Below are 27,578 nucleotides of genomic sequence, written 5' to 3'. Positions count from 1 at the left end.
TATTTCTCCTAAACAATATCTGATGAGATCCACTCCATTTCTTACTGAGACCATAAAATAATGATTTGCAGGAAAGAGATATAGTGTAACTGCATGTCACTATGGGCGTTGACCAGATGGATTTATGTAGCATCCATGTACATGAAAGAATCAAAAGTTGGGCTGCCCAGTGAGCTTTTTCCAATTAAATTAGTGTTTCAAGAAAGTAAACCCATTTTATATTCACAGACAACAGTAAGCTTTATTGCTATGAAGGGTCCAACTTTTAGTTTCTTGCAGCATCCACTGGCCTTGAGGCACTTGTGGAATCCCATTAATCATCCAAGTTCTAAATTATGCATCCATGTCTAAATGGGACTGTGTTGATGGACATTAACTGTAACCTTTTCCTTCCCAAAAATCAGAAGTCAAATCAGATATACAATTCCGATCAGAAATGATTGATTTCTGGTCTGCTTGCTGAAATCATAGCTATAATCTCCATTGACAGTAACTGAACAATAGTTTTAAGAGCCTAGCTTGTTATAGCTTTTTGGACCATTAAAACATAGAGAAAAGGGAATATGAAACTGGACATTACAAGATTTATTTCAAGCACTTTTTTCCCTTCCTTCTGTTTTTAGGATGTGCTTTGGTCTTGCTCTTTGTAGTGCTCTGACAGTATTGAGCTGTGTTAGTATTCAAACTGAAGCAGTGTTTGCTCTTGGTAAAGTATACTAGTCATTTTGGCTTGCAGAGGTTGAATATTTTTAATTAAAAAGTCTGAACAAAACTCTACACCATTAGTTACTAGTAATGGGGTTTAGAATTCGTTTTCTGAGCTGCTGCCTGTCTTGGAAGTCTGAAATACAAATAATGTTAGAAACAGTGGATGTAATGTGTTATTTTCATTGTATATATGTATAGAAAGATGTAACCTGGTTTTAATTTTTTTTTGTTATTACATTAATAGCCCAGTACCGTGTCTAGAGGATGAAGCAGCTCAGCAGCTAGTGGTATATTGTGACATTCACTTCTGTGTTGTTGACTCAAATCTAGCCTGGGTTATCAATAGACAAAGGTCATTGCCCTGTGACACATTTGTTGGTTTTTTGATTAAATTGGCTGTCTAACAGGGAAACCTTAGAAAATAAATCTGAAAAGTGACCTCAAGAGGTAATTAAGTCCCCACCCTTGCCCAAAACGGGACTTATTAGGTACCAATCTTGACAGATGCTTATTCTTTGCAATCTCCAAGATATTATAAAAGAGTTTATAGTCTCCCTAAAAAAATCTTTTGTACTGTCCAGGTGTTCTTACTGTTAGAATTTTTTTTCCTGATATAACTGACCTTTATTGTAATTTGCAACTATTCTTTAGTTTGCCTCTTTGGTATAGAACAACAAGTTGGTGTCCATCTTATTTATAACCATATAATAACAACAATTTTGTGAGCTTTGAACATGAACACAAAGCCCTGACTTTTAAGATTCTGGTCATTGTTATTACTCCTTTTATCAATACTGAACTGCAGTGCCACAAATGAGACATGGACTCTAATGCCAGGCATATTGGTGGCAAGTTGATGAAAGAATAATTTCAATTTGCAGATAAATGGGCTGAATGTAACATCTAAAATATATCCCATGTGGTATCCTGTCTGAAGTCAATGGTGAAAAACTGTCAATCCATCACACATTTCTGTGTTAAATCTATGAAGAGCAACATGATTTAAATTTGCCTATTAAAAATGTTTTATTTCTGTGGTTTTTGGTCATTTTTAGTTTTCACAGATGTTGCTTAATGTAAACAACCAGCTGCAAAGATAAAGAAAGAATCATTGTGGGCAAAAGAGCTCCAAGAGCCTGTGCTCTTTAGAGGCATGGTAATCCTACTGTATTTAGGATTATTACACAGTAAGTTGGGAAAAACTCACATGTAAGCAGTATAATCACTCTTTCCATGATGTTTCACTCACAAATGAAAATGAGCATTCCCAGTTTGCATAAAAATCATGCCAGCTAGATTTAGATTTATAGGGTTTGTTTGTTTCCAAATCAAACTTTCAATAAAAGACCACTTGACAAAATATGGCACGAGGGCCTATTTATATTTAGATCTCATGTATTTTGATAAAAGAATGTGAATAGGCATGTATTTATAGAAAAATAGTATTAAAGCGCTCCAGCAATAACCTCTGGTTTCTTGAAAGTAAAAACTGCAAAACACCTTACTTCTCTGTTCAGTAAAGTATTTTTCTTGTGTTGAAATATAAATAATCATATAGGGCAATTCTTGCCATCATATTTCTTTTATATTTGATCCATTCTCTATTTTTATTAGTTCAATTATTTCAATTATTTTGTCATTAAATCAAGGAGCCAAAAAATTGCTGGTGTAACTTAACTAGGATGTTATATATGCAGTTTATTATATCATATGAAATCTAAGATGGGTGATTTGAATCAAAAGTCATTTGCTGCTCAAATGTTTTTAGGATGCAGAAATTTCCTTATATGCTTTATGTATTCATTAGTTAAATACAGAAATTTTCAAGTGAGATATTTTCTTTCAGCAGTTTGTCAGCATATTTAATACTTGCTCATTTGAATGTTAATTTTCCCTGTGCACTCTTCTTCAGTGTTACACAGCAAAGGATAAACCACGCTGCATAAAAGTAAACATGCAGTGATATCTGTCATTTTCTAATTAGGGATCTCACACAACACACAGTGGGCACAATATTCACGGTGGACTATCAGGTCCCATAGTCCCATAGTGACAGTATATATCAGCATGATTAGATCCTTCTGAATAATGATAGAACAAAGATAATCTGTATGGATTTCTCTTTTCTTAGCAGCTGTGTAGATAAATTATTTTGTTATGAACCATCTTGCTAATTTAATTAAAATAAGTAAAATAATTGGGAACTGTACCGTATCTCTTTGGTAGAAATGAAGAGTGTAGTGTTCACAAGGATGTATGACTGTTCTGATACTTCAGCATTAATCAGTTAGCTCTCCTACTATTGTCTCACAGTGCATCAACTGAAACAAAAAGGGAGTTTTCTGGTGACATTTATGCATTCCTCTGCTCTGCAGTCATCTGGATGTGCAGCATAAATAAGTGACATTGTCCAGTTTGTCAGCTGGAGAGCACAAGCATGGAAATGTTAAGTAGTTGTCTGAAGGCGTGCTTTGGAGCTCCGGTCTGGTAACACACCAGTAAACATCACACTTCAGGGACTTCAGCTGAACACTAAGTCTTCTTTCTTAAATTCCCATGGAATAACTACATTTCATCTTTTGTCATTTTTCCACTTTTTTCAGGGGAATTTGGAGAAGTGTGCAGTGGACGCCTAAAGCTGCCTTCTAAAAAGGAAATTTCAGTGGCTATCAAAACCCTGAAAGTTGGCTACACAGAAAAACAGAGAAGGGACTTCCTGGGAGAAGCAAGCATCATGGGACAGTTTGACCACCCTAATATCATTCGATTAGAGGGAGTCGTCACTAAAAGTAAGATATGACTGGGGCATCTGTTTTGCATGGGAAGTGTTGCTGGAGCTCCCTTGCAACTTAAAGTATTCTGTGATTCACTGATCTTTCAAGGAAGAGCAAACGCAAATGAAAAACTGAATCATCCGTGTTTATACTCTGCAAACCTTCTTCCAGAAATGTTTATGCTATAACCCTGTTAGTATGTACCAAATATACTTCAAAAGAGGTAACAGCAGAAACACATAGCTTGGCTTTTGCATGGTATATTGTATTTTCTCAAAAGCAGGAAAAAAATTACCCGTGTGAAAGCACCAGCTAAACCCACGCTGATGGATTCAACACAGAAGAATGTCAGAGGCAGTTGCCCGCAGCGCAGCTGCAGGACCTTCACGTCTTGCTGCGCTCAGGCTGACGAGAACTTGGAAATGGTAGCCTGGGTTGATGAGCTGGGAAGAATTGGGGAATAAATATAGTCTGCTTGAAAAACATACTGAGAACATGGAGAAAAAGGAGCATCTCTGAAGAATACTGCATCTCAGTAACAAACTGGCAGGGTTATTAAATGCCAGAGCTACAAACTGCTACAGAGTGGCCAAGAGGCACTTGCTGATAATCTGTTAGGAGTCGTGGAGTCTGATATCCTAAGGTTTCCTAATTGCACTGAAGCAGTATGTTCTGCTTTCAACCTAATCATTAGATTTTACCATTAGCACAAATTAATGAACAACCTACCTGGCTACAGAAACTGATACTAGTAAATTAACAAATGGGTCCAAACTTTTTCCTGCGTGGTGTTCATGCAGGGAAAATACTCCATGTGATGTTCAGTATGTACCGATATGAGGCATTTTAAAGGTCCTGATCCTCCAGAATTTATACCTCTTAGTAAATATCTCAAAAAAATCTTGGGGCTTTAAGCTGTCAATAGTAAAATTGATTTTGTTTCTTTGATAAGATATATATATATATATATATTTACTAATAGACATTTTCTAAATCTGCTTTTGGCTGGTTTTGTTATGGGTTTGAGGGGGGGTTTGTCTATGTTTATGATAACAAATCACCTTCTCTTTTTGAGAATTGCAATTTTGGCAGTTGAGAAAGCAATTTAAATCTCCATCTGCTTATGGTACTCACCTTTCAAGAACACTCGCCAGCTCCACTTTCACTAAGAAAACAGCAGGTTGTAACAGGCATTCCTGAATCGTGGGGGTCAGTCTTAGAGCTTCTACCCAGCTTTCCCATGGCAACCGTGGTAGTCTCCTTGAAGCTGCCCAGATCCAGCATGCTCTGCTCCTTATGAGCAGCTGGTGAGATTTGGTGCTTGTGATGCTGCCTCATGCCTGGAGAAGAGGAGGCTGAGGGGAGACCTCATCGCCCTCTACAGCTACCTGAAAGGTGGTTGCAGAGAGCTGGGGATGAGTCTCTTTAACCAAGTAACAAGTGATAAGACAAGAGGGAATGGCCCCAAGTTGCACCAGGGAAGGTTTAGACTAGATGTCAGGAACTATTTCTTTCCAGAAGGGGTTGTTGGGCGTTGGAATGGGCTGCCCAGGGAGGTGGTGGAGTCCCCATCCCTGGAGGAGTTTAAGAGTTGGGTTGACTTAGCTCTTAAGGACATGTTGTAGTTGGGAACTGTCATTGTTAGGTTAACGGTTGGACTAGATGATCTTCAAGGTCCCTTCTAACCTAGATGATTCTGTGATTCATGTAGGCAAGTTCTGGCTCTTGTTGCTTGTGCTGCTGATTGTCCTCTACTTTGAAGTGGAAAGACAGAAACAGTTGGCAGTAGAAGAGAGAGGTTGCCTGAAGTACCAAAACTGGCTTGTTTTTTGAGACATAAATTCAGAGACTTCAGCTACACTTTCAAAATTTAAATCAGCATAAGGTGATAAATTTAATGATCAAATTTATCCACCTGTGGTAGTTTTTAGGTGGGAGATCGATAAGGTTTTATATATTCTTAAAAAAATGCTCTGAGATATTTCAGAGAAGTGAAAAATATTGGTAGGATGTTTCCTAGTTCATCCTAGAAGTCTCTGCTGGCAAAGCAGCTCCTTGCCATTTCAGAGAATTGCTTGTAATGTGCTGAGCACATTTCCACTTTAACTGGGTAGAAGTATGCCAAATACTTTGTTCTTAAGTAGATGGTTTTATTGGTTTTTAAGGAATCTTTTTTTAAAAAATTGTGTGATTCAAGGTTTCACAAACATTGATGGGTACGAAAGAATTTCATAGCTTACTGCAACAAATTATATGATATAAAAAAACCACAAGAATGTGTCTAAAAATAACTAGTGAAAAGTATGTAAAACCCTATATGTTATGAAGAGACATAATTACAATAATAATGCTTTCTCTAGGTGTGATTCATGAAAGTCTATTTTCCTGATTTAAATAACAAAGAAGTTATTCTTCAGTTTAGGTCTTACAATCCCATTAGGAAAGGACTGCCAGGTCTGCCAGTATAAATCCAAGTTATCTCCTGCTTTTTAATGACACAGGCTTTGTACAGTCAGAATAAGATTTGCAGTCCCAAAATGGCTTGAAACGCCAGCATCAGTCTGTATGCAGCTGAGCTAAAATCTATTTTGTTACATTTTGTATTCCTGTGGCACTTGAGAAAATAATTTAATTGCTGTGCATGCAGGAATTTGTGCACTGCTTTCGAATGTGCATTACTAATTCTGTCTGTATTCTGTATAAGTGACTATTAGTAAGTTTGCTACTCAGCTGTATTCACAGCAGACCGCTGTCTATTTTGGGGGGGTAGGGGGGTGCCAGCTGCCTATCACATTTAAGCATGAGAGAGTAAACCCTGAATATTCCCAGCTGAAGTCAATAAAAACCTCAGGGATACAACACCCTCTCCAGATAGCTTGAATACAGGAGTTGAGCAAACTGCTCTGGAATTATTTATATCAGTTTTACTGGATAAAATCGTATGGCATAAATGCAAGTAAAGGTAATAATTTATTTTTTTTAGCATTCTGTAGCATGACAGAAGGACGTGAAGGTTGTGGGGTTTGGTTTGTTGGGTTTTTTTTTTTAAACCAAACCAATATACTCTAATAACAAATTAGCAAGTGCTCACGTTTTTCAATGATAGCTATTAAATCCCACTCAAAAGCGTTAGTTTATGTACAGTCACTAGAGAGCCTGTGGAGTATTTGCAGGATCACGCTCAGTACAGGTAATGCATGATAAACAGGCGATAGGACCTTTTCTTCATTAACCAAATTCTTTTTGACAGGTGGCCCTTAGCAATCATGTAGCTTTTCATACTAAGCGGATCTTCTGACAGAACTAATAACTGTAATTGTTGTGATCCCTATAACAGGGCTGTTTAATATGAGAAGTTCTTAAGCTGGGGTGGCTCTAGTTCGCCAGTGGGACACCCCACTGGCAGTATGAAGGAGGTGTGCCCACCAGATAAGACTTCAGTGCTTTGCTCCAGTGTAGAGTTGTTCCCCTGCTTCACATGGGTTTCTGTTCTACATTTTCCTGCTGCTACACCAGTCTCCTGGGCACGCTGTAGGCAGGAGTCTTAATAAACAGCGCGCATGTTCTGCTTAGTTTACTAATAATTTACAGCAATTTGTAGACTGTTAGTATAATAAATTTCAACAACACTGTTGACACAAGTTGTTATCATGTATAAACGGCTGTGCTTTGATAAATGAATGCAGAATGTTCTTTTAAAAGTGCACCGTTTTGCTTCAGAGCATATGCTTCTTATTATGGACACGTTTCCAACTGAATGAGCATGAAACCCTGCACTTGGGGCTTTCTGACTATGGGTGAGCAAGGCAAGAAGATGCTGTCTTAATAATTTGAAAGACATATCTTCTTACTCTAATTTCAGTCTTCTGATGTGTCATAAAATTGACTGAATTTGTACAGAAACCAGGAAGCTGTATCCTGGTTTCAAAGTGTTGGAATTGGCACAGAAAGATTTGGGTAGTCCCATCGGTGTGCTACCTTTTACTTGAAAGATCCAGCAGCATTTCCTGTGTGTTACCAGAAATGCCTTTGGGTTATTGTTACACACACAGTGTAAGTTAGGTACTTTTCCTTGCACTGCCTATTTCTTGCTTACAAGAGTGAGTAAAAAAAAAAAATTTTTTTTTTTTTTTTTTTTGAGAGAGAGATTTTACATTGTTAGGTCTTTTATCTGTACCATATCCTACGTAATTCAAGATTAATGTTTTGGATAAAGTGTTTGTTCCTATTAGTTAATGAACGACAGTCGATTACCCATTAGTGACTCCCCACAGTATAACACATCATTTGCACAACAGAGAGAAGATATTTTTACCCATTAATCCATGCAAAGAGGACAGAAGATTTTCTTCTCGTTACATTAAACTCATTCTTTGAAATTAATAATTCTCTTCTAAGAATTTCTGTTTGGTCAAAGTAGTATTTTCTGAAAAACAAACTAAAGAGGAATTGTTACTGTTTATTTTCCTTTTTTAATGGCTTTCTTGCTTTTAATTTTACTTGGTAGCTCCTTCAAGACTCATGCTGTTCAATTTTAAAAGCTAAGATGCCACCATGCCTGCTAGACAATATTCAGGCATTTGTCATTCTTTCATGGTCAGATGCCTTCCTGTGTTCTATGTGAAATACTAATTCATCTCCTTAAATAACTCCATGCTCTTACCCACCTTTCTCTCTGCCACAAAGAGAAAATAAACAAAGCTTTAGAAAATATTGTGAAATAATAAAATCCATACGATAGTAAAATATTAGCAGGGCAATGACCTTTCTCTGGAAACTTTACCGTAATCACATTAATTTTTGCATTCATTCCTCTCCCACATGTCAGAGTTGCATATAAAATCTTGGTTATGTTACAAAATACCTTAGGGTAGAAAGAATGATTTCACAAACTGGTCTGAATCTGCACAAGCAAGTTTTGAAAAATATTAGAGGCTTTTGAAGGATGCAGGGCTGTTTCTTTAGAACATGTCTCTGCCCCGTGGCTGTAGAGTGTTTGGCCCCCAGCTAGGTTTTGCTTGGCAGGAGGGAGGTTCATGTTATTGGTGATCCTGCTGCAGAGGGAGTCAGGACTGCCCGGAAAGAGGGCTGACTCCCAGAAGTGGAAGGTGGTTGTGTTACAGCTCTGCTTTTCTTTCCAATGCCCTGTATTACTTCTATACTGCACTCTCCCTTCCATCTTTATCACCACCCCAACATTTTCTTCAGCTTATGCTCAGAAAATATTGAAGCTCTACTATTTATATGCATTGTAAATAACCTCCTGAGGGAGAGGGTTTATGCTATTGCTTCCATGTACGCTGTTTAATCTCTCCCTTATTGTAGTAACTCTAGGAACACAGTGACTGTGCCCATGCGGTAGAGCCCTGCTCCACAGTCTTGCACCTTCGTTGTGCAGACCAGGGCACCTTTGGAGAGAAACTGCAGCTCCCGCCACAGCAAGTGCCCAGTTGCCTTCCAGAGGGAAACTGAGGGCAAATGCATAGCAGAATACACCTACTTCATTGCATAAATTTAGCAGTTCTGTGAAGGATTGTATTCAATGGTGATGGATGAGACACTGTATACTGAAAATGCAGGATGCTTCACTTTGTTTCTTGGGAGCTGAGCTGCTAAAAATTCACAGAATCACAGAATCATCAAGGTTGGAAAGGACCCTGGAGATCATCTAGTCCAACCGTTCTCCTAGCACAGTTCCCACCTACAGCATATCCTTAAGCTCTAAATCGACCCAACTCTTGAACACCTCCAGGGATGGGGACTCCACCACCTCTCTGGGCAGCACATTCCAATGCCCAACAACCCCTACTGGAAAGAAATGCTTCCTGATATCTAGTCTGAACTTTCCCTGGCGCAACTTGAGGCCATTCCCTCTTGTCCTGTCACTTTCTACTAGGCTAAAGAGGCTCAAACCCAGCTCTCTGCACCCTCCTTTCAGGGAGCTGTAGAGGGCGATGAGGTCTCCCCTCAGCCTCCTCTTCTCCAGACTAAACACCCCCAGTTCCCTCAGCTGCTTCTCACAGGACATGTGTATTAGCTTATGCTGAAATGACTGTGTTTCTGATGATGTCAGTGAAATCAGTTATGTTGTGGACAGAGCTGGTTTTGCCCATGCATCTTTGGCTTTTTTTTAAAATGTAAAACTATCCTTGGGATTTGGGAGATTTGGGCACATTTCTGAAATGCCTGTTTTTACTGATTGTTATGTATTCATTTTAAATGCCTGACCCCTGTAATGTATTTGCAGGTAAACCTGTTATGATTGTTACTGAATATATGGAAAATGGTTCCTTGGACAGCTTCCTACGGGTAAGTGCAAGAGAGAACTACATGTTGCAGAACTGGCTCTTGTTCTGAATTTGTTATGAACTTGCTGCCACTGTACTCTGATTCATCATCAGCTCTTGTTGCTTGATATTTCATTATCTCCGTTTGGGTCTGTGTGTATTGTGATGTGCTCAGAAAGCCAGGTAGGTATCTGCTTGTCCATTTTGACTGCTTGCAGTAAGTATTATTCCAAAATGAGAACATTTTTGTTTTATTAGTATGTCACATCAATAAAAAAACCAAACCATAAGAACGTTCTGACACACAAAAATGGAAATTGTTTTTCTGAAGGCTGAATTCCTACTGTAATGCAGTTATGCTTATTGGTTGGCAGCCTGTATGTCTTACTAAGCAATTTCCAAAGTGAACAGATTTGTGGGAATTTTATCAGTAAACCAGTAGTACTACACCAAGAGCCATTTCCCTAAATGTGAAAAGTTTAGGGAATAACCCCATGCCTGGGGGTGTTTGAAATGTTTTGCTAACAAACTTTATTGGCCTGTTTTCTTTCCCCAACCTTAGACATACTAATACTGGTTGTTGATTTATCTTTATTTTCTGTCAAAGTTGGCAGTGAGCCTAAAAAAATTTGAATGCTCCCTGTGTCACCAAGATTTACTTGTGGCAAAACAAGAAGTGTAGCAGAAATGAAATCCCATCTGAGGGGAAACACTAGTTTAATTTTAATTTGTTAGGGCAAACTCAGCCATGGCTGGGAGACTGCTTTGGTTCTGCCGTGGCTGAATGACATTATCCCCCAAATTCATAACACTGAACTAGACGTTTAACCCCAAAAGGGGATATATTGTCAACCTTAGTTTCAGTATGTACTATATATATTATGATGTTCACTAGAGCATGTAAAATGCATATAAATAATGTGTCAGTATATCTGAATGAAATATATCTGTACTGAACTATATATATTTTGTTTAGGCTGAAAATCCTTGAAGAAAGCTCTGAGGAAAGGGGAATAATTTCTGACTGTACAAAGCAGTTGTTCAGCTTGTTCATTCATTTGAGTGTGGTTTTGTTGGTTCTTTTTTTTACTACTGTTGTGTGGAAACATAGATAGGAACCTTGTGACTCATTAATATCACAGACAACTCAGGCCATATAACCCTTTTTATAAATGCCTTTTAAAACCAGTTTGCTTTCCCCATTGCCACTGAAAGGCTATCTGAGCATTTCCTTCCTTTCATGGTTAGAAACCTTCTTCTAATTTCTAGCTAAATCTTTTTCAGGGTCTATATAGATCCTTTTCTGTTGGCTCTAGTTAAAGAAGGCTTCATAACAGGGAACTGCTAAGAGTCTTTTATAATAATTAATTTCTTTGTGAAAGGGAATTCTGAGAGGCTCTTTAAGCATCTGTTGTGCCATATATTTGTCTAATGTTTATAGTGCTAATATTGCCCCTAAGAATATTAATCACAAATGAAATGAATGCAGTCAGTCTTGCAGACTGATTTGTGTGAGCTCACACCACATGGCAGAGCCAGCTCCCATGTATTTAATAAAATTCTGGAAGAAGCAGCAGGAAGAGCTGGAGAGCTGCCCATGATGATACATTTACAGCACTGAGGGATTCATTTGAGAGCTGCTCTGGGTTGTACTGTTATCCTGTCATCTATGTATCCATATATCAATATCAAAGCTAGATGTTAATAAACAGCATTAATAAGAGCTGGGAGATTTAAAACATGTGTCCAGAAGTAGACAATTAGAAATATATGCAGCTATTGGTTTCTAGGTTAAGTCACAGTGTGTTTAAGTGGGTTTTGTGTTCCTGAAGTTAAAAATTTTGAGGAAGGAGTTTATATTTAATAGAATCTGAAAGCCACTGAAACAGATCAGCATTTGCTTTTGTTAAAAAAATGTGTGTGTAATAGAAAACTTTCATTAGTCCATTGGGTAAGGCTGGGATTTTCACTAAAAATTCCTATGCTCTTTCAGGGAAGTTGGACATCTGTTTCCCTAATGTCCTGACACTCCGGTCTCATGAGCACACACAAATTTATGTGCCTCTTTCACACAGGTCCCATCTAGGAAATTAAAATTCTGATGACAGCAAGAATGGGAAAAAATAATTTTTATCTGAATTGAAAATCTGTCCCCTTCCCTCAACTGACTGGGAGATTATCCTCCACAGAGCAAAGTAGTTCCATGCGTGGCATTTAAATCATGACCCCTGACTCAAGAGCTCTTTATTTGAGGAGCTTCCAGGGTCTTTATCAAAAATTATGTGCAAGGAGGAACATGAACAATCTCTGAAATGACATTTCATTCTCTGAAAAAAACATTTCTAATATTTTCCAGAAACATGATGCCCAGTTCACAGTCATCCAGCTAGTAGGCATGCTTCGAGGGATCGCATCTGGTATGAAATATTTGTCAGATATGGGTTATGTCCATCGAGATCTAGCTGCTCGTAATATCCTCATCAATAGTAACTTGGTATGCAAAGTCTCAGATTTTGGTCTCTCTCGTGTACTGGAAGATGACCCAGAAGCTGCTTACACAACAAGGGTGAGTTTCTGTGTGTGTTTATGCTTTTAATATTCTTGTTGGTTGTGACAAAGTTAGACTGAAATCTGAAGGCGTCCCTGAGGCTTATACTCTGTTTTGCAGAGGCCATCCAGTCTTGCATGCCCAGAGATGCTCAATACTGGAGACTCATCACAGCTGTTTTTTAATTCATGTCTCAGAGAAGTTCAAAGGCAAAAAATATGGTTTCTGTTGGTAGATTATTTTTCTTAAAGTATGCAAAATTCATGGCTCAGTTTCTTTCTGCTGGGTGTGTAAAGGAGTGAATACCACAATAAAGGCCCGAGTTGGTTTGGCACACAATAATATAAGACTTCATCTGTGCTTTGAGCATGTTTTGTTATGTTGCTGATTTAGCTCCCACCCAGTCAAAAAAATCCTACCCAGCAATAATTTATTTATTTTTTAATCTTTTTTTTGTGTGTTCTAGAATGATGTGACATATGTCTGATTGGAGCACACTGTTCTTCAAGGGTGTATTATACCTGGTGTTGTACCCCTAACTGAGTAAAACCAAGTAAAGCAAAAAAAGAAATCTTGTTTACTGTACTTTCTCCTTCTTATATCATGTATACAGAGTGGTACCCATCTTTTGGAGATTTAACAATATTGAAGAGGAGACTTACCTCTCACTTTGATCCTGAGATAGAGAAGCTTTTAGGAGATGGGGGACTGCCCATAGTGTAGACTGTTACTTGTTTCTTTTCTGGATTTCATCCTGCCTGGAAGCTATGCTGTTGGCTTAGAGCCTTAGAAAAGCCACAGTGCCTTCTAAATACAGCTTTGCTGCACCTCTTGTTCTCACTTGAATAGCACTTCTGTTTTATTGTGGAAACCTTGAAGTCACACATTTAGCTTTGTGTATGTAGATATTACCCTGGGATGTCTGGTTGTTCACTTTAATCTTATTGCAAGTAGATTTTATTAACTCCAGAAAAAGTGGCATTAATATTCAGTACCTTAGTCAAGTGTAATTTGCAGTGATGCCTCCTCTTCACTGTACAAACCAGATTAGAGTAGAACATACCAGCATATCAGCAAAATCTTAATGTGCGTTTTGTAGGGCTTCCTTCATTCCTGATCACTGACAGGAGCAATCAATTATTGTGGTAGTTCCCATGCTATCTTCTTCATGATTAAAATAAAATAACATGACAAAATGAGTAAAGAAATCCTAGCTGTTTTCTTACACATTATAGACACTTTATATATACATACATTTATAGATACATATTTATCAATCATACCTTCATAATTTACCAGTGATAAAGACTATTCTTTACTTGACCTTTCAGTGCTTTCTTTGACCTCTGATGAGCTTTGGCATGTTGTTAGAAATATGCAATATATGCATCACTTTAGAAAACTGTCTGCAGAGATCCCTCATGGTTAATATAAAGAAACATTAGTAGGAGAAAGCAGTTTTAGTGCTCAGTATAGTGCAGTGTTCATAAGTAAATATTAATATAATGCGAGAGTTCCTCAAGAGAAAATTGTCTGTAGTTCAGCCAGAGGTGTATTGCCTTGTCAGATATGCTTCCCTGCCCTCTTCTTAACTCCTGTGAAAGTAATGGGTGTTACTGTCCCTGAGGTAAACAGTTTTAGATATAGTATTTATCTAGTGTCATGTTTAACCTCCCTCCCCCAGGATGTACACTTGCAAGCTAAGCCGATTGCTCCGTGTCCTATCACCACTGCCCATAGCCAGGTGATCGATCTCCGCTTTAAAGCAGCTGCTTACATGCATGAAGATTGCCGTCCTCTTCCCATGCATACCTCCATTCTTTTATTTTCTAAGCAATTTTTCCAAACTTACTATTCTTGCTGGTCTCCTTCGGATTCTTTTCGACTTAACTACCTTTTCCTTAAATGTGATGCCCAAAATGGGATACTAATCCTCACCACCAAGCATAACATATTCATCTCACATTTCATACACATGCCCTTTGTGTTAATATCTCCGTGGGTGAGAAGTCTCTATTTCTACTCCCACCCCCAGCACAGCTTTGCTACATGGTTAGCTCATGTTCTTCTGCTCGGACACGTACCTCTGCCAGACTTTGAAGTTCCATTCTCTTATTCCAAAATTCATCTGGGCATGAAAACTAACCTGCTATTTAGCAATGACATTTTGCATACTCACATTAAGAGCTGAAGATACCTTTGAGTCCTAGTTAACTTAGATGAAAAAGTTGTATGGGGAGGAATAATTAGCTCCCCATCAAACTGCATAGCACATGGCTTTATAAGGGAAACACATTTCTCTGAAAATTAAGGCAATCGTCAGTGACTTATATCCATGGGTGGCTAAGGCAACCCAGGGTGAACAGGGTGTCAGTGTGTCTGTCCAGTGTTACATGTGGATTTCCTGTGGCCAAGTACAGAGTTGGATTTTATTTTCTTCCTCTCCTTCTGACACCTATTTGCTAAGACTACCTGCCTATTTACATTAAGGTAGTGAAATCAGATGGAAAGAAACCATTCTGTAAAGTGTAATCATCTGTGTTCAGTAAACTCCATCTGGCATTTATGGTATATATGCAAACTGCTGCAGGAAGATGCTCAGATAATTAAAACTTTCAAAAACAGCCTAGGACAAATCTAATTTCTTTCAAAAGTAGTTGCTGAATATACCTCTGCTACATCTTGACTCTGAGAGAAGGAGAAAGCTATTTACTGTTCATCTTTTTGCTCAAGTTTCCTTTGAAGTGAATCTTGTATATATGTCCAGGTAGTGTGTCCCTGGGGTATGTTTGATCCCCAGCTTAAACAACTGGGAACCACAAATGTGAAACAGAGCTCCAGTCCACTGGCAGAAGGCTGGGCAGTTCATGTTCCTGCTGCTTAGTCATATCACAAAACACAGGACAGTTTCCTAGGCTGCTCCTAGTGCATTTTGCAAGCACTAATTATAGAATCATAGTATTGTAGAATAATAGAATAGTTTGGGCTAGAAAGGACTTTTAACAGTAATCTAGTCCAACCCACCTGCAATGAGGAGGGACATCTTTGACTAGATCAGGTTGCTCAGAGACCCATATAACATGACCTTGAATGTTTCCAGGGTTGGGGCATCCACAGCTTCTCTGGGCAACCTGTGCCAGTGTTTCACCATCCTCATCATAAAAAATTTCTTCCTTATATTTAATCTGAATCTACGCTCTTGCAGTTTAAAACCATTGCCCCTCATTCTATCCCCACACCCCCTGATCAGGAGTCCCTCCCCACCTTTCCTGTAGCCCCTTTCAGTACTGGAAGGCCGCTATAAGGTCTCCCTGGAGCCAACTCTCTCAGCCTGTCCTCACAAGGGAGGTGCTCCAGCCCCATGAGCATCTTAGTGGCCTACTCTGGACCTGCTCGAGCAGGTCCATGTCCTTGTGTTGTCCAGAGTCGGACACAGCACTGCTGGTGGGGTCTCACAAGAGTGCAGCAGAGGGGGAGAACCATCTCCTTTGATCTGCTGGTCACATTTCTCTTGATGCAGCCCAGGATACAGTTGGCTTTCTGGTTTGCAAGCGTACATTGCTGGCTCATGTCTAGCTTTTCATCCAATAGTACCCACCATAAGACAAAACGAACACAAAAATAGTGACACTTCTTAAAATAATGGTGTCATCCCAAACAATTTCATGCCTTTACAACTAAAGGACAACAACTACTCAGCAAGATCTTTGAAAAAAACAAAAATTCCAAACTATAACCACAATTCCAAACATTCAAACAGTAAATAATGCATACTATATTAATAGATACAGACTTTCCTCCCCTCCACCTCTTCCCACTCCCAGTTCTCCATTTAGTATTAGTGGTACTAAGGAAATTTATAGAGTTAGATACAAAGATAGACGTTTTAGCTGTTTAGCCTCCTCTTCTACCTCTATTTTCTACCTGTAAATGTCAAATCCTGAGAATGATTCTATTGCTTTAATTCATATTGCAATTCAGGATTTGTATACCCTCAAGAAGCCCAGTCAGCCCTTCAGGCTTTCAATACACACCACTGACTGTGTGAAATTTTATGTTGTTCTGTTCTCAGAAGCTGTGTCTGAAGCTTTGCATAAAAAATATGAACATGTATCCGTTTATATATCAATAATATATGTATCCCTTTTTTATATTAATACATAGTCTGTGATATTCATGCTATTGTACAAGAGCTCTGAAGGATATGTAAAGATCACAGGTGGACATGTGAAACAGAGAATCAGGAATTGTAAGAAAACTTTGCTACCTGACAGGGTCATTTTTTACCTTCTGAATTATTGTCACTGACTAGATACCACAAAAGGCCTTTAGCAACCTGTGGTCTGCCTGCTTACAGAAGCAGAAGCCAGCATGTGAATCAGTCTGACTGTTTGGATTATTTTTTTACTCAGCCTTTGTGCTGGAGGGGATGTACTGTAATTATCTACATTCTCCATACCTATTCGCTTTTAATTGAAAGGCCAAGATTGCATTAAAATTGTCATTGTCAAATTGTCTTTTTTATTCTTATTATTTTTAGATATCTGTATGACAAGTGGGTGGAGTAATGACACAGTATGAACTAGAAGTAAATTTAAGCCATCACACATGTAGAGGGACTGTAATTATGTCTCTCAAATGCATAATATTTGGGTAATCAGTAGCCGAACTTTGACTATTTAAGCACCTAGTCAGATACATCATTGGTGTTCGTGACATTTCAGCATAAAACACTGTCCAGTTATTATATTTGCATGGATAACTATTCATTAAATCTACATCACTTCAAAAAAATGCTGTGCTTTGATGGCAAGTATTCTGGTAGCCTGTGCCCCCACGTAGCAGTGCCAGAGCAGGGAGGACAGGGCAAGCACAGGGAAGGACACACAGGTTCCTTCTGTTATGCACACATTATTGTATTATCTGGTGCCTGACAGAAATTTATTGTGGCTTGTTCGTTCCCTATATATGCAAAAACACCGTAATAGTCTGAGTGTATTGAAGGGGGTGGTAAAAAAAGGAAACAAACCCCCACAAATTCTCTTGCCTGATAAGCACAAGGGAGAAAAGCAGTGTTCTTTTGTCATTTACCCCTCCAGAAGGAGACCATTTTAAGACAAAATATTCATAAGTAAGGGATGAACAAGTACCATCAAGTAATTTTCAGGTGCTTAAGAGGGTAAGTCAGGATCATCTCACTCACATGAAACCATCTTATTCTGTACCAGTGAGATATCTCCTGAACTAGCCTAAGTTCTCATTTAATGAATTAATGTCAGGCTTTTACCTTCAGGTTTTCCTGCAAAGTTCTCTAATAATTCTGTTAGAATCCATTTTTCTTGATTCTCCTCTCCCCAGGCCTGTGGCTTAGGTGCCTGTAGCAGTCACCCTGTAACAGATTATAAATCAGAATATTGGAATGGTTTATGAAGGTCTGGAAACAGCTGCCTTGTCTGCAGTGCCAGACATGCTAGAAATAAATTGAGGACTTCATTGACTTTAGATTAATTATGCTGAATGACCAGATACTGTAGGAATCACAGCTCAGTCTAGAGCAGATAAAACTTTCAGTTACTGCTGCTCACTAATTTCAGACCCCAAGAGTGGTTCTCTGACCTAGACTGCCAGGGATTTTGAGCTGCAGTAACACACTCCTACACTTTCTAATACTAATGCTTGCTTTCTACTCAAATCCAGACACCTTATTTGGCTACATGATGAGCATGTCCTTAAAGGAAGTCCATGACAAAAATACTTAAAACGTGTATTTAAATTCAGAAAATAATCAGTAAATATATTAGCAGTGTCTAGTGATACATGTACATGTAAATTTCTCTTTATAAGCCTCTATCAAATAAATTTGGGCAAACCTTTTCCCTAGGCATATCTATAACAATTTTTCATTTAGCAAGTTTGTCTTACATATTCAGTTCTTACAGTAATAGTTTTGAAGGGTAGGAGCCCAGTAATATCAGCCAATAATATTAGAATTTCAGATTTTCCAGTGGAGTATAAGCAACAGAGATAATAGATAAAGAAGATTATATCACATGAAAGCCTGATGGACATACAGTACAAATTTTAAAAAAGCAAACAAATTAACAGGTAAGATTTCTTAGTATGTTCGTCATAGCTGTTTACAGAGCAGGTATCATTATACTCATTTTAAATATCTGGAGACTGAGGAAAGGGGGTAAAACCCAAAAGACGAGTAAAGAAACAAGTACGGGAGCTTGTTTCTTTACTACTAGACCACTCTATGGTCTAGGGAAAAAGTGTTTGGTTTAATTTAAGCAAAAGTAAATGAAGCACTGCGAAGAAGGACTTGGGGGTATTAGTGGATGGAAAATTGACTTTGAGCCAGCAATGTGCTCTCACAGCCCAAAAGCCAACCGTGTCCTGGGCTGCATCAGAAGTGTGGCCAGCAGGCCGAGGGAGGGGATTCTCCCCCTCTACTCTGCTCTGGAATGACTCTCCCTGCAATGCTGTGTCCAGCTCCGGGACCCCCAACATTAGAAAGACATGGCTCTGAGGTCCCAACACAAGCAGGACATGGACCTGATTGAGCGGGTCCAGAGGAGGCCATGAAGTTGCTCATGGGGCTGGAGCCCCTCCCCTGTGAGGACAGGCTGAGAGAGTTGGGGGTGTTCAGCCTGGGGAAGAGAAGGCTCCGGGGAGACCTTATAGTGGCCTTCCAGTACTGAAAGGGGCTACAGGAAAGGTGGGGAGGGACTCCTGACCAGGGGGTGTGGGGATAGGATAACGAGTAACGGTTTTAACATGAGAAAGACTAGATTTAGATTAGATGTACGGAAGAAATTCTTTCCCGTGAGGGTGGTGAGGCCCTGGCAGAGGTTTCCCAGAGCAGCTGTGGCTGCCCCCTCCCTGGCAGTGTTCCAGGCCAGGCTGGACGGGGCTTTGAGCAACCTGGGCTAGTGGAAGGTGTCCCTGCCCATGGCAGGGGGTGGAACTGGATGGTCTTTAAGGTCCCTTCCAAACCAAACCATTCTATGTATTTTTGCTCAGATCAGTTTTGTGTAAGTTATGTAAGATGTCTTTGATCCTGGCAAAGGATATTGAAAAGAATATCCTTATTTCTGGCAAAGCAGAAAGTTGAAGAGGTAGTATATATTAAATTAGGTGTTTATTTCTCAAAAGTGATGGAGAGAAGCTAAAAGGGATTTTCTAATGCTGGATGATCATGGCTTTGGAATTTCAAAATAGACTTTTTGAGTTACAGTAAGCCTTATCATTTTCAAAGGTAACAGCAATAGAAAAGCATGCATTTAGTTTGAAATGATTTTTCAGATTTTCTGCATATATTGATATTTTGACAGCTGATAAAATGTAAATGCTACATAATCCTTTGGGGATAATTTTCTTTTTTGTTAAAATGCTTATTTGTCTAAAAAATATTTTCTAGAACTTTGGGGGTTTTGCTTTTCTTGCTCTTAAACTATTCAAAAAACAAGTCAGCAAAGTTCCCTTTTAAATACAAAGATAAGATTGACATTTTTGTGACAAATTGGGGAGAAGAATAGCAAAATTGTAGTTTTACACTGTTCAGTGGCAGCTGATTCCTTTTGTAGTTACGTTGTAATGCTCTCCATATTTTAGTCTCATTTATGGTAATGCTACATATATCTATCTGTATGTTTGCATAAAGTTACAGCTGAGACTTAGTAAAGAAATTTGTTTCCTTGCAATAGAAACTAGGCTTGATGGACCTTCATTTTTCACTAAAACAAAACCAGGAGACCTTTGTTTCATTGAGTTTATAATCTTCCTTACCCTGCAATAAAGCAGTCCCAAAATGTTAGGAAACTAATTAATGTCATTTTGTGTAAATGTGTTTCTCCAACTGTATAAATGACTTTTTCCATAAGATTATAAAGGTAAAGACCTTCTGTCAAATATGATATTTACTGCCCTTGCCTAAAGTGCTCATTTCTAGCCACAAGCACATTTTTCCATGTGGCATCTGGCAATTATTTCTCTAGGGTTCCACAAGAAAGACTCCATTTTTGTATCTTAACATGATCCTGAAGCCACCCACAGAAATTCAGATTTTTTTAGAGTAATATTTTGAAAACTCCCAAATGATACTTCTGTGTTTCACAGAACCAGCCATTGTGCTGATGCAAGAAAAACAGCATAACTACTCGCTCCCTGCCTCGAGGACTTTCTTATGTGGCATGTCGTAGGTGTATATTCTGCCATCCCTCTATTCAAAACATAGCCAAAGCAATTGGTGAAAGATGAGGCCCAGCCTGGCTACATTTTCATGACACCTAGCTCTGTATCTCAGTTTCTTTTGAATCAGATGGCACAGCCTCTTTCCCAGCAGCGCTGACGCCTCGGGGCACAAGGTGAGGGGTCAGCAGAGGTGAGAGGAGGCCTGGGGCTTGTCTGACGTGGTGGTGTTACTAGGGAAGCAGCCAGGATTAACAGTTCCCCCTTTTACATCTCCAGCTGGCCAGGAGATTGAAACATTTCATCTCAAACCAAACACCAGTGTTGGTCTGTCTTGGTCCCTGCTGGACACAGTAGCCTGTGGGAGTGCTGGCAGGAGGATGGAGTTCAGAAGCCCCTGCTAGCCATGGGGCATGGTGGTGACCCCTTGTGCCTGGCTTCAGCAGCCCCTTGAGTTGCACATTCCTTTCCAGAGGTGGTCACAGGGTTGGGTTTGATCTGTAGAAGTCTTTTGCAGTTTACGTCTCAGGTAGCGTAGAGGCAGTTTTGTCTTGGAAGTTGAGATGGGGTGGGGTAGGTGAGCACCCTGTGGGCAGGTCTGTTGGTATTCTCAGTGTGCAGCTGCACTGTAAGTCCACTCAGTTTTGTGGGTGACTTCTGAGCATGTGGGATGAATGGGAAATGTTTGATTAGGCAGCTCTTTCTGTTCGTTGCGGGGGGGGTTGTCTGTGTAAAATTAGGATATGGCTTTCCCCCAGCATTGATGTTCTTTATTGGAAATCAAAGTTCACTCTACTAGTATGTGTAGAAAAAAAAGTGGGATTGATTTCTTTATCATCCCCACATCTAAAACTGTAAGTGGATTTGTTGTGAAAACATTAGGACACAGGAGAGCTTTCCTTGTTTATTGGCTGTGCCTTGGAGTCACTAAGGGACCCCAGACATTTGTTAAGGGGCTATAATATTGCTTATCAATAGGGTATGAGAAAAACAAAATAATTTTTAAGTTCTCAGTACTGTTATGGAGCAGCACTGGGAATTGTGAATAAACTTAGAATGAACAGAAAATATGATGTAGCTTTTGTGACTAAAGAACATAATCTTATAGATTTCCGAGAGAGAGAGAGAGAGAGAGATCAGGCTCTCCAGTCTGGCTCCTGTGATGAAACAGTGGTTTCAAATACTGCTGTTTATTTTCTGTGTCCTACCTGTTAGTCCACAAGTAATGACAAACATCAATGATTACCTAATTTTAAGGGTTGTGTGTGAAAGGAAGGTTTGTCTTTTGGTTAAGGTAGGGAGTCTGCTAAATAGGATGGGATCCATAAAAACTGTATGCCAAGATAGATTCTCTCTCTGACCTTTGCCAAGCCTCTAAGACATATCTAGTGACATTTTGGAGGTCTAAATTGCAGCCTGAGTCAGCCTTACCTGTGTTACTTATATTTAATCTAATTTATGCAATATTAGCCATGAAATTGAAAATGCTTAGGCTTCAGTGTATTTAGTTTTTTAATTAAAACTAATGTCCCAATATCTATTGTTAACCAAGCTAGTTAATCTAAAGCTGGAAAGTGTATGGCTACCCTCAGTGCAGGTAAAGTTTATGGAAGTGTAGGCAAAGCATTAATATCTTTACATTTTATTTCTTGTTGATTATTCAGTGGAAATAAGAGCATTTCCTTCCCACACAGGTTATTGTGAGGACAAGTGTATGACTGTAGTAGTATAATGGGGATTGCCAAGGTACCTCAAATAGCTAGTCTAGTGTGAAATCTTCAGAATATATCCATATACATATCGTGCAACACTGGAACTGGAAACAACTTTAAACTCTCAGTTTTCGGTGTTCAAATATATTAACTCCAGAATTACCTTAAGTAACAAGTTTTTTCACCATTCTTTTAGAACTTTGTTTTCTCAAGCATCATTTGCAAATCAGAGTCTTAAAAACCTCTCTCAAAGCTGGCACCACTGGAAATTCTTCCCTCTAATTCTTATCTTGCAGAAGCTCAGCCTGAGGCTGTTTGTGTGCATTTTACTATGGCACCAAGTGGTGTCCATAATCAGAGAGATGTTCCCTTAACTCCAATATTAATTGTAATGGTAGCTTTAATTCTTTTCAAGTTTACATCACTTAAGGAAGGCTTGCTTCTCTTGTGATGGTAAAAAATGTTTAAGACCGCTTTCCCAGATGACCCTTTTCCATTCTCCCTCTGCACAGATGACCCTATCCAAATCTCTCTTCTGTGACTGTCTGTGACAGCTTTGGAATGGGAAGTTTGTGCATATGGTCACAGTCACTGCCTTGTGCAATTGGAGGCTTGGCATTAGTGAAATAGAGCAACATCGTGGCCCCTCATTTTCCTTGAATGTCCTAGAAAACATGGGGTGAAACCATAGTGAAACATGAAGGTTCCACACCAGCAGGGAATCCACTTGAAATGCCTTACAAATAGCCAAATCCAGCCCTCTCGTGCTGTGCAAAAGGGTCTAGGATATAAGCATGAACCTTGTACTAGCTTTTTCATCCTTAATGCTGTAAGACTGTCTTGCCAGTTTCCAAACATTTTATAACTGAAAATCAACCATACTTAGCTTAACATTTATTATCTGTGCATGTTATGCTACACATAAATATATATGTGTACATATTATAGTATGTATAATATACTATATTATGTAACTGTAACTTCAGTAGATTTGCGGTGTAATGTATTTTACCGTCTATAGCGTACAAGATGCTTTCATGACAAATGGCAATACCATTTTCCATCTTATGCTGGTTTTTACGCCAATATAATGATAGATGAGAGTCTCAGAGACAAAAACAATCATGCAAAATTATATATATGGACTGTTTTATTTTGTTTTGCCCCTAGGGGGGCAAGATTCCTATCCGATGGACATCACCAGAAGCCATTGCATATCGGAAGTTCACATCAGCCAGTGATGCATGGAGCTATGGGATTGTTCTCTGGGAGGTGATGTCTTATGGAGAGAGACCATACTGGGAGATGTCCAACCAGGATGTGAGTATATTGTTATCTGAGTTATGTTCTCAAATAAAGGATCAAGCTGTGAAAGGAAGCGAAGCATAATGAAACCAGGTGGCTCTGAGTTTTTGACATTGACATTGAATAAGATGTAGAAAAGAGTATCTCCAAATCTCCCTGGTCAAGTGAAAGTTCTAATGAACTTCATAAAATGCCAACATCTTTATAGCAGGGTATTTTGGCTTCTGAAGGAACACATCAGAGAATTTTAACACACTGGTGGTTTTCTGTAGGATGATTCACACAATTCCACTGCAATGAAGTCATTGCCTTTTACATTCCGTAGCTTATTGTTAGAACACCCTCTGAAATTTCTGTTGGTCCCCTTTGGTTCCACTTGTGTAGTATTCTGTAGAAGTTTTCTGTAAATGTCAAATACACAGAATAAATTGCTCTTGGCACTTGTGAAAAAGAGAAACAAAGCATTTCTACTAAGAGTTTAATGAAACAAAAATACTTCTGGAAGTAATCAGCAGATAAAATAGAGAAGTAGAGTGATCTGATTAGAAGACTTCCAATACAGGCTTCTTTATAACATTAGTAAACTATCCAAGCCTGATGTCCAAATGATTAATGGATCTCTCCTAGTATTTTTGTAAGAAATATAACTTTTCCCCAAACAATACTCTTATTATATCTATATTGGGTTCTTTTTCTGTTATCTTATTAATCCTAGATTTATTCCACAGGAGTTACTTACGAACTGAATTTTCTGAAGCTCAGTCACTAGCACAAATAGATTTTCCAAGGGTTTGGTATATATTGTTACTAGTATTAAAATAAAAAATGTCAGTAACATAGTTGTAGTCAGACATTTTCTGTAGTACTTCATGATAAACAAGGAAAAAATAAAACTTCCTTTCGAATTAGTACCTCTGGAACCCAAGTCTCTTCAGAAAACTGTATTTCTTTTAATTAGTCATGAATGTTTTTTCTACTGTTCGTGGAGATTAATGAATTGTGTTATGTAGGCTGATACAGTAGTGAAATGCCTTTAATAATATCACATTAAAATCAGAAACAGCAGAATTAACCTATTTATGTGCCTCTGCTTCATGTCTACCTACTTAAGCCATGGACTGGTTTCTTATGCCTGTTCTGACTGAGGATAGTTCGTCCTGATTTGAATGAACTGATCTAGATAAAAAGGAAAGATTAACAGAATATGGCTTTATCATTTTCTACTTAGAATACATTGGGGTTTTTATTTATGGCACAATAGATACTGTAGGACTGATCAAGAGATGTTGTACTATAGTGAAAAGGTTGTATCAAAAAGCTTCATAACAGTGTAAATTCTGGGTTAATTCTGTTTTGTCAATCTACACAAATTATAGACACCATAGACATATTATAGACAATCTAGACAAATTTTGTCAATCTAAACAAGTGAAAGAACAATTGGGCCTGCACTGCCTAGAAGGAAGTGTACGGTTATCCACGTGGTAAGTTTTAAAGATATCTTCTGGCCCTGTGGGATCCTTTCTAGACTCTCACCTTCCTCAAAGTCACATACTGTGTCTTAACTCCCCTTTCTGTATGCCTAATTTACTGCCTGGTTTACTTTGCAGATAAACCAGAGGCATTGCACGACAAGACAATTAGTGAATAAACACATTTGTTTAAACACAGAATGTCCATGCTAATGTGGTTCACAGAACTGATAAAACCAAGTTGATATAAGTGCCTTTAAGTTTTCAAAAACTTTTATCCTTGTGCAGGTGATTAAGGCTGTCGATGAAGGGTACCGCTTGCCACCTCCTATGGACTGCCCAGCTGCCTTGTATCAGCTGATGCTGGACTGTTGGCAGAAAGACAGAAACAACAGACCCAAGTTTGAGCAGATTGTCAGCATCCTGGACAAACTGATCCGTAATCCCAGCAGTCTGAAAATAATCACCAATGCAGCGGCAAGGTGACATATGAGATCTTATATTGCACATAAATAAATGTCTTTTATTTCTTCATCTTCCATAATTAGAATTTGTTTACTTTGTTCACCTGCTTCTTCAACTTCTAACTGTAGCTGTTTGCAATCCTGAAGGCTAGAGAAAGCTTCCTGAGTTTCCCTTTGGGAGGAGAATTTAGTATTACAATTATTTTTGTTATTTTTATTTATGATTTGCTATTATTTATTCAAATTGTGAGAAGCTGTTATGCTAGGGTTATGAAACTCATTGTAAAATTGAGCAGACGTTTGGAAGAAAAACAGATGGCAAATTTGTCCATCATGTGATCTTCATTGTCCTTCTGACCTTATGTGGTGTCTTAAGTGCTTAGTGTTTCATAGGTTACAGCTAACCATGTTCCTAAGTATCTTTCTGAACTGAGTCCAAACACATAGCCTACACTCTTATGCTCTGCTCTGACAAGTTGCATTAACTTTAATCATATGAATAATCATTTTGCTTTCAGTAGGTCTCACAAATTTAAAAATGCACTTACATTACCTGTTAGATCAATGCCTTAACTAGGAATTCATTTCCAACCTGTACAATATTCCTAATTGCATTGAAAACATTCATTTATAATCCTGGTTATTCAACACATTCTAGAAGATCACTGTGATGAGATAAGAATTATGTCACTGAGAGAGTCTAACTGAAGAGTGTGTTGACACCTAAGGACATAATCAGGATCTAGTGAAATAAGAGCTTTGGTTAAGTAGGGTTTAAGTGAATTGGTTTGTGTAATGCACAAAATGTCTTACTGAAGTGATCTGAGAAGATGTAAAATTACTTTTAGCATGAATGCTAGTGCAAATTTTTCTGTCCACAGAGCAGGCAGAGTCAGGGAGAAATGCACTTCGCTGCTTCAGGCCCAGGTCTTGGAGAGAGTTTTAGTGGACAAGAGACCAGAGTCTAATTTGAGGCAAGCTTCGTAAAGAAGCACAGCAAAACATTCATCTCAGACCTCTACTTCTAACACAGCACACTTCTCGCCATGGGAATCGAATGGAAAGGCACAGAAGGAAAGGGAGCTAAGAGAGCAGGAATAACCACATTGATACTGCAGCCTGCTGTGCAGGGGACGTGGACCTTTCCTCCTTTTTCGTGGCCCCTGGCATCGAGTTGCATCCTGAGCTAGAGACTGGCTATTCTAATTGCCTTCTACTGCCTCTCCAGAGATGTGAAAAAGAAAGCAGAGATGGGAGGAGGAAGGCAGCCATGCTAATGGGCTTTGCTTTTAAAAATATATACTGAAAGAAGACTACTTGCACAGTAATTATATTTTGATAATTTAGTTGGTGAGCGTTTAACACATAGTAAACTAACACATTTATGAAAGCAAATATTTCTGTTACCTGTCAGGTAACAAAAAATACAAAAAAAAAAAAAAAATTTGGAAAAAAACCCCAAACTTTTTAAACACTAACTTCTCAAACACATTTCTTCTAAACTTGTTGCACCCCTATTTGGCAAATGGTTGCTGCAAATAATTATTTTCTAGGGACATATTGCAGCAATCTGGTGAATAGAGAAATTGGGAGTCACGGCTACTGTGTTTTGGTTTGGGGATTTGATTGCAGAAACCAGTGCTGCATGTTTTGCATTCCAAACAGAAGCAAAATGTTCCCTGTCCATTCAGTCAGGGAGTTGAACCACAGCAGAGCTGAAAACAATGATTTCCAGTTACCTGTTCATAGCCAGTAAAAGCTGATATCCTGTAATGGAGATTAAATTCAGTCTGAGTACCATTTGCACATGCTGGGTTCTGTGCAGGAGCACCACAGTGCAATTCTGCTCTCTCCTGTCTCTCTCTTGCTCTCTTTGCTCCTATTGCATTATATGCTTTACTGGCACGGGCAGCAGAGGCTGCACATCCACACCTTGATGCCCTGCTCTCTGCTCATGACACAGTATGGGGAAGGAAGGAGGCTACTAACATGGTGGGGGACTTCTCACAACTGCTTTAGGTGAGACCTCAGTAAAATGCTCCACATGGCAGGTTGATGCTTTGGCTTCGATATGGAGCACAGTGAATTTTACTCCCTCCCTCCCTCCCTCCCTCC

General features: G+C 38.8%; 1 protein-coding gene across 3 annotated transcripts in view; it reads left to right on the top strand.

Moving 5' to 3' along the window:
- Positions 1-27,578, top strand: part of EPHA3 (EPH receptor A3) — a 217,397-nt gene that overhangs the window by 172,148 nt on the left and 17,671 nt on the right. For 2 of the 3 annotated variants that reach the window (XM_026842010.1, XM_026842000.1), the window contains exons 10-14: positions 3,312-3,497; positions 9,730-9,791; positions 12,126-12,335; positions 23,393-23,542; positions 25,288-25,481. In XM_026842010.1, the coding sequence (XP_026697811.1) occupies positions 3,312-3,497; positions 9,730-9,791; positions 12,126-12,335; positions 23,393-23,542; positions 25,288-25,481 (802 nt within the window). Of the gene's footprint in view, positions 1-3,311; positions 3,498-9,729; positions 9,792-12,125; positions 12,336-23,392; positions 23,543-25,287; positions 25,486-27,578 lie in introns of those variants that run through there. The other variant, XM_026842020.1, reaches the window with a different exon arrangement.

Source organism: Athene cunicularia, assembly GCF_003259725.1.
Source record: "Athene cunicularia isolate RWA chromosome 1 unlocalized genomic scaffold, athCun1 chr1_part1, whole genome shotgun sequence".
NCBI classification, from domain to species: domain Eukaryota; kingdom Metazoa; phylum Chordata; class Aves; order Strigiformes; family Strigidae; genus Athene; species Athene cunicularia.
Note: the sequence above shows the minus strand (reverse complement) of the source record. Positions and strands in the feature narration are given on the sequence as shown.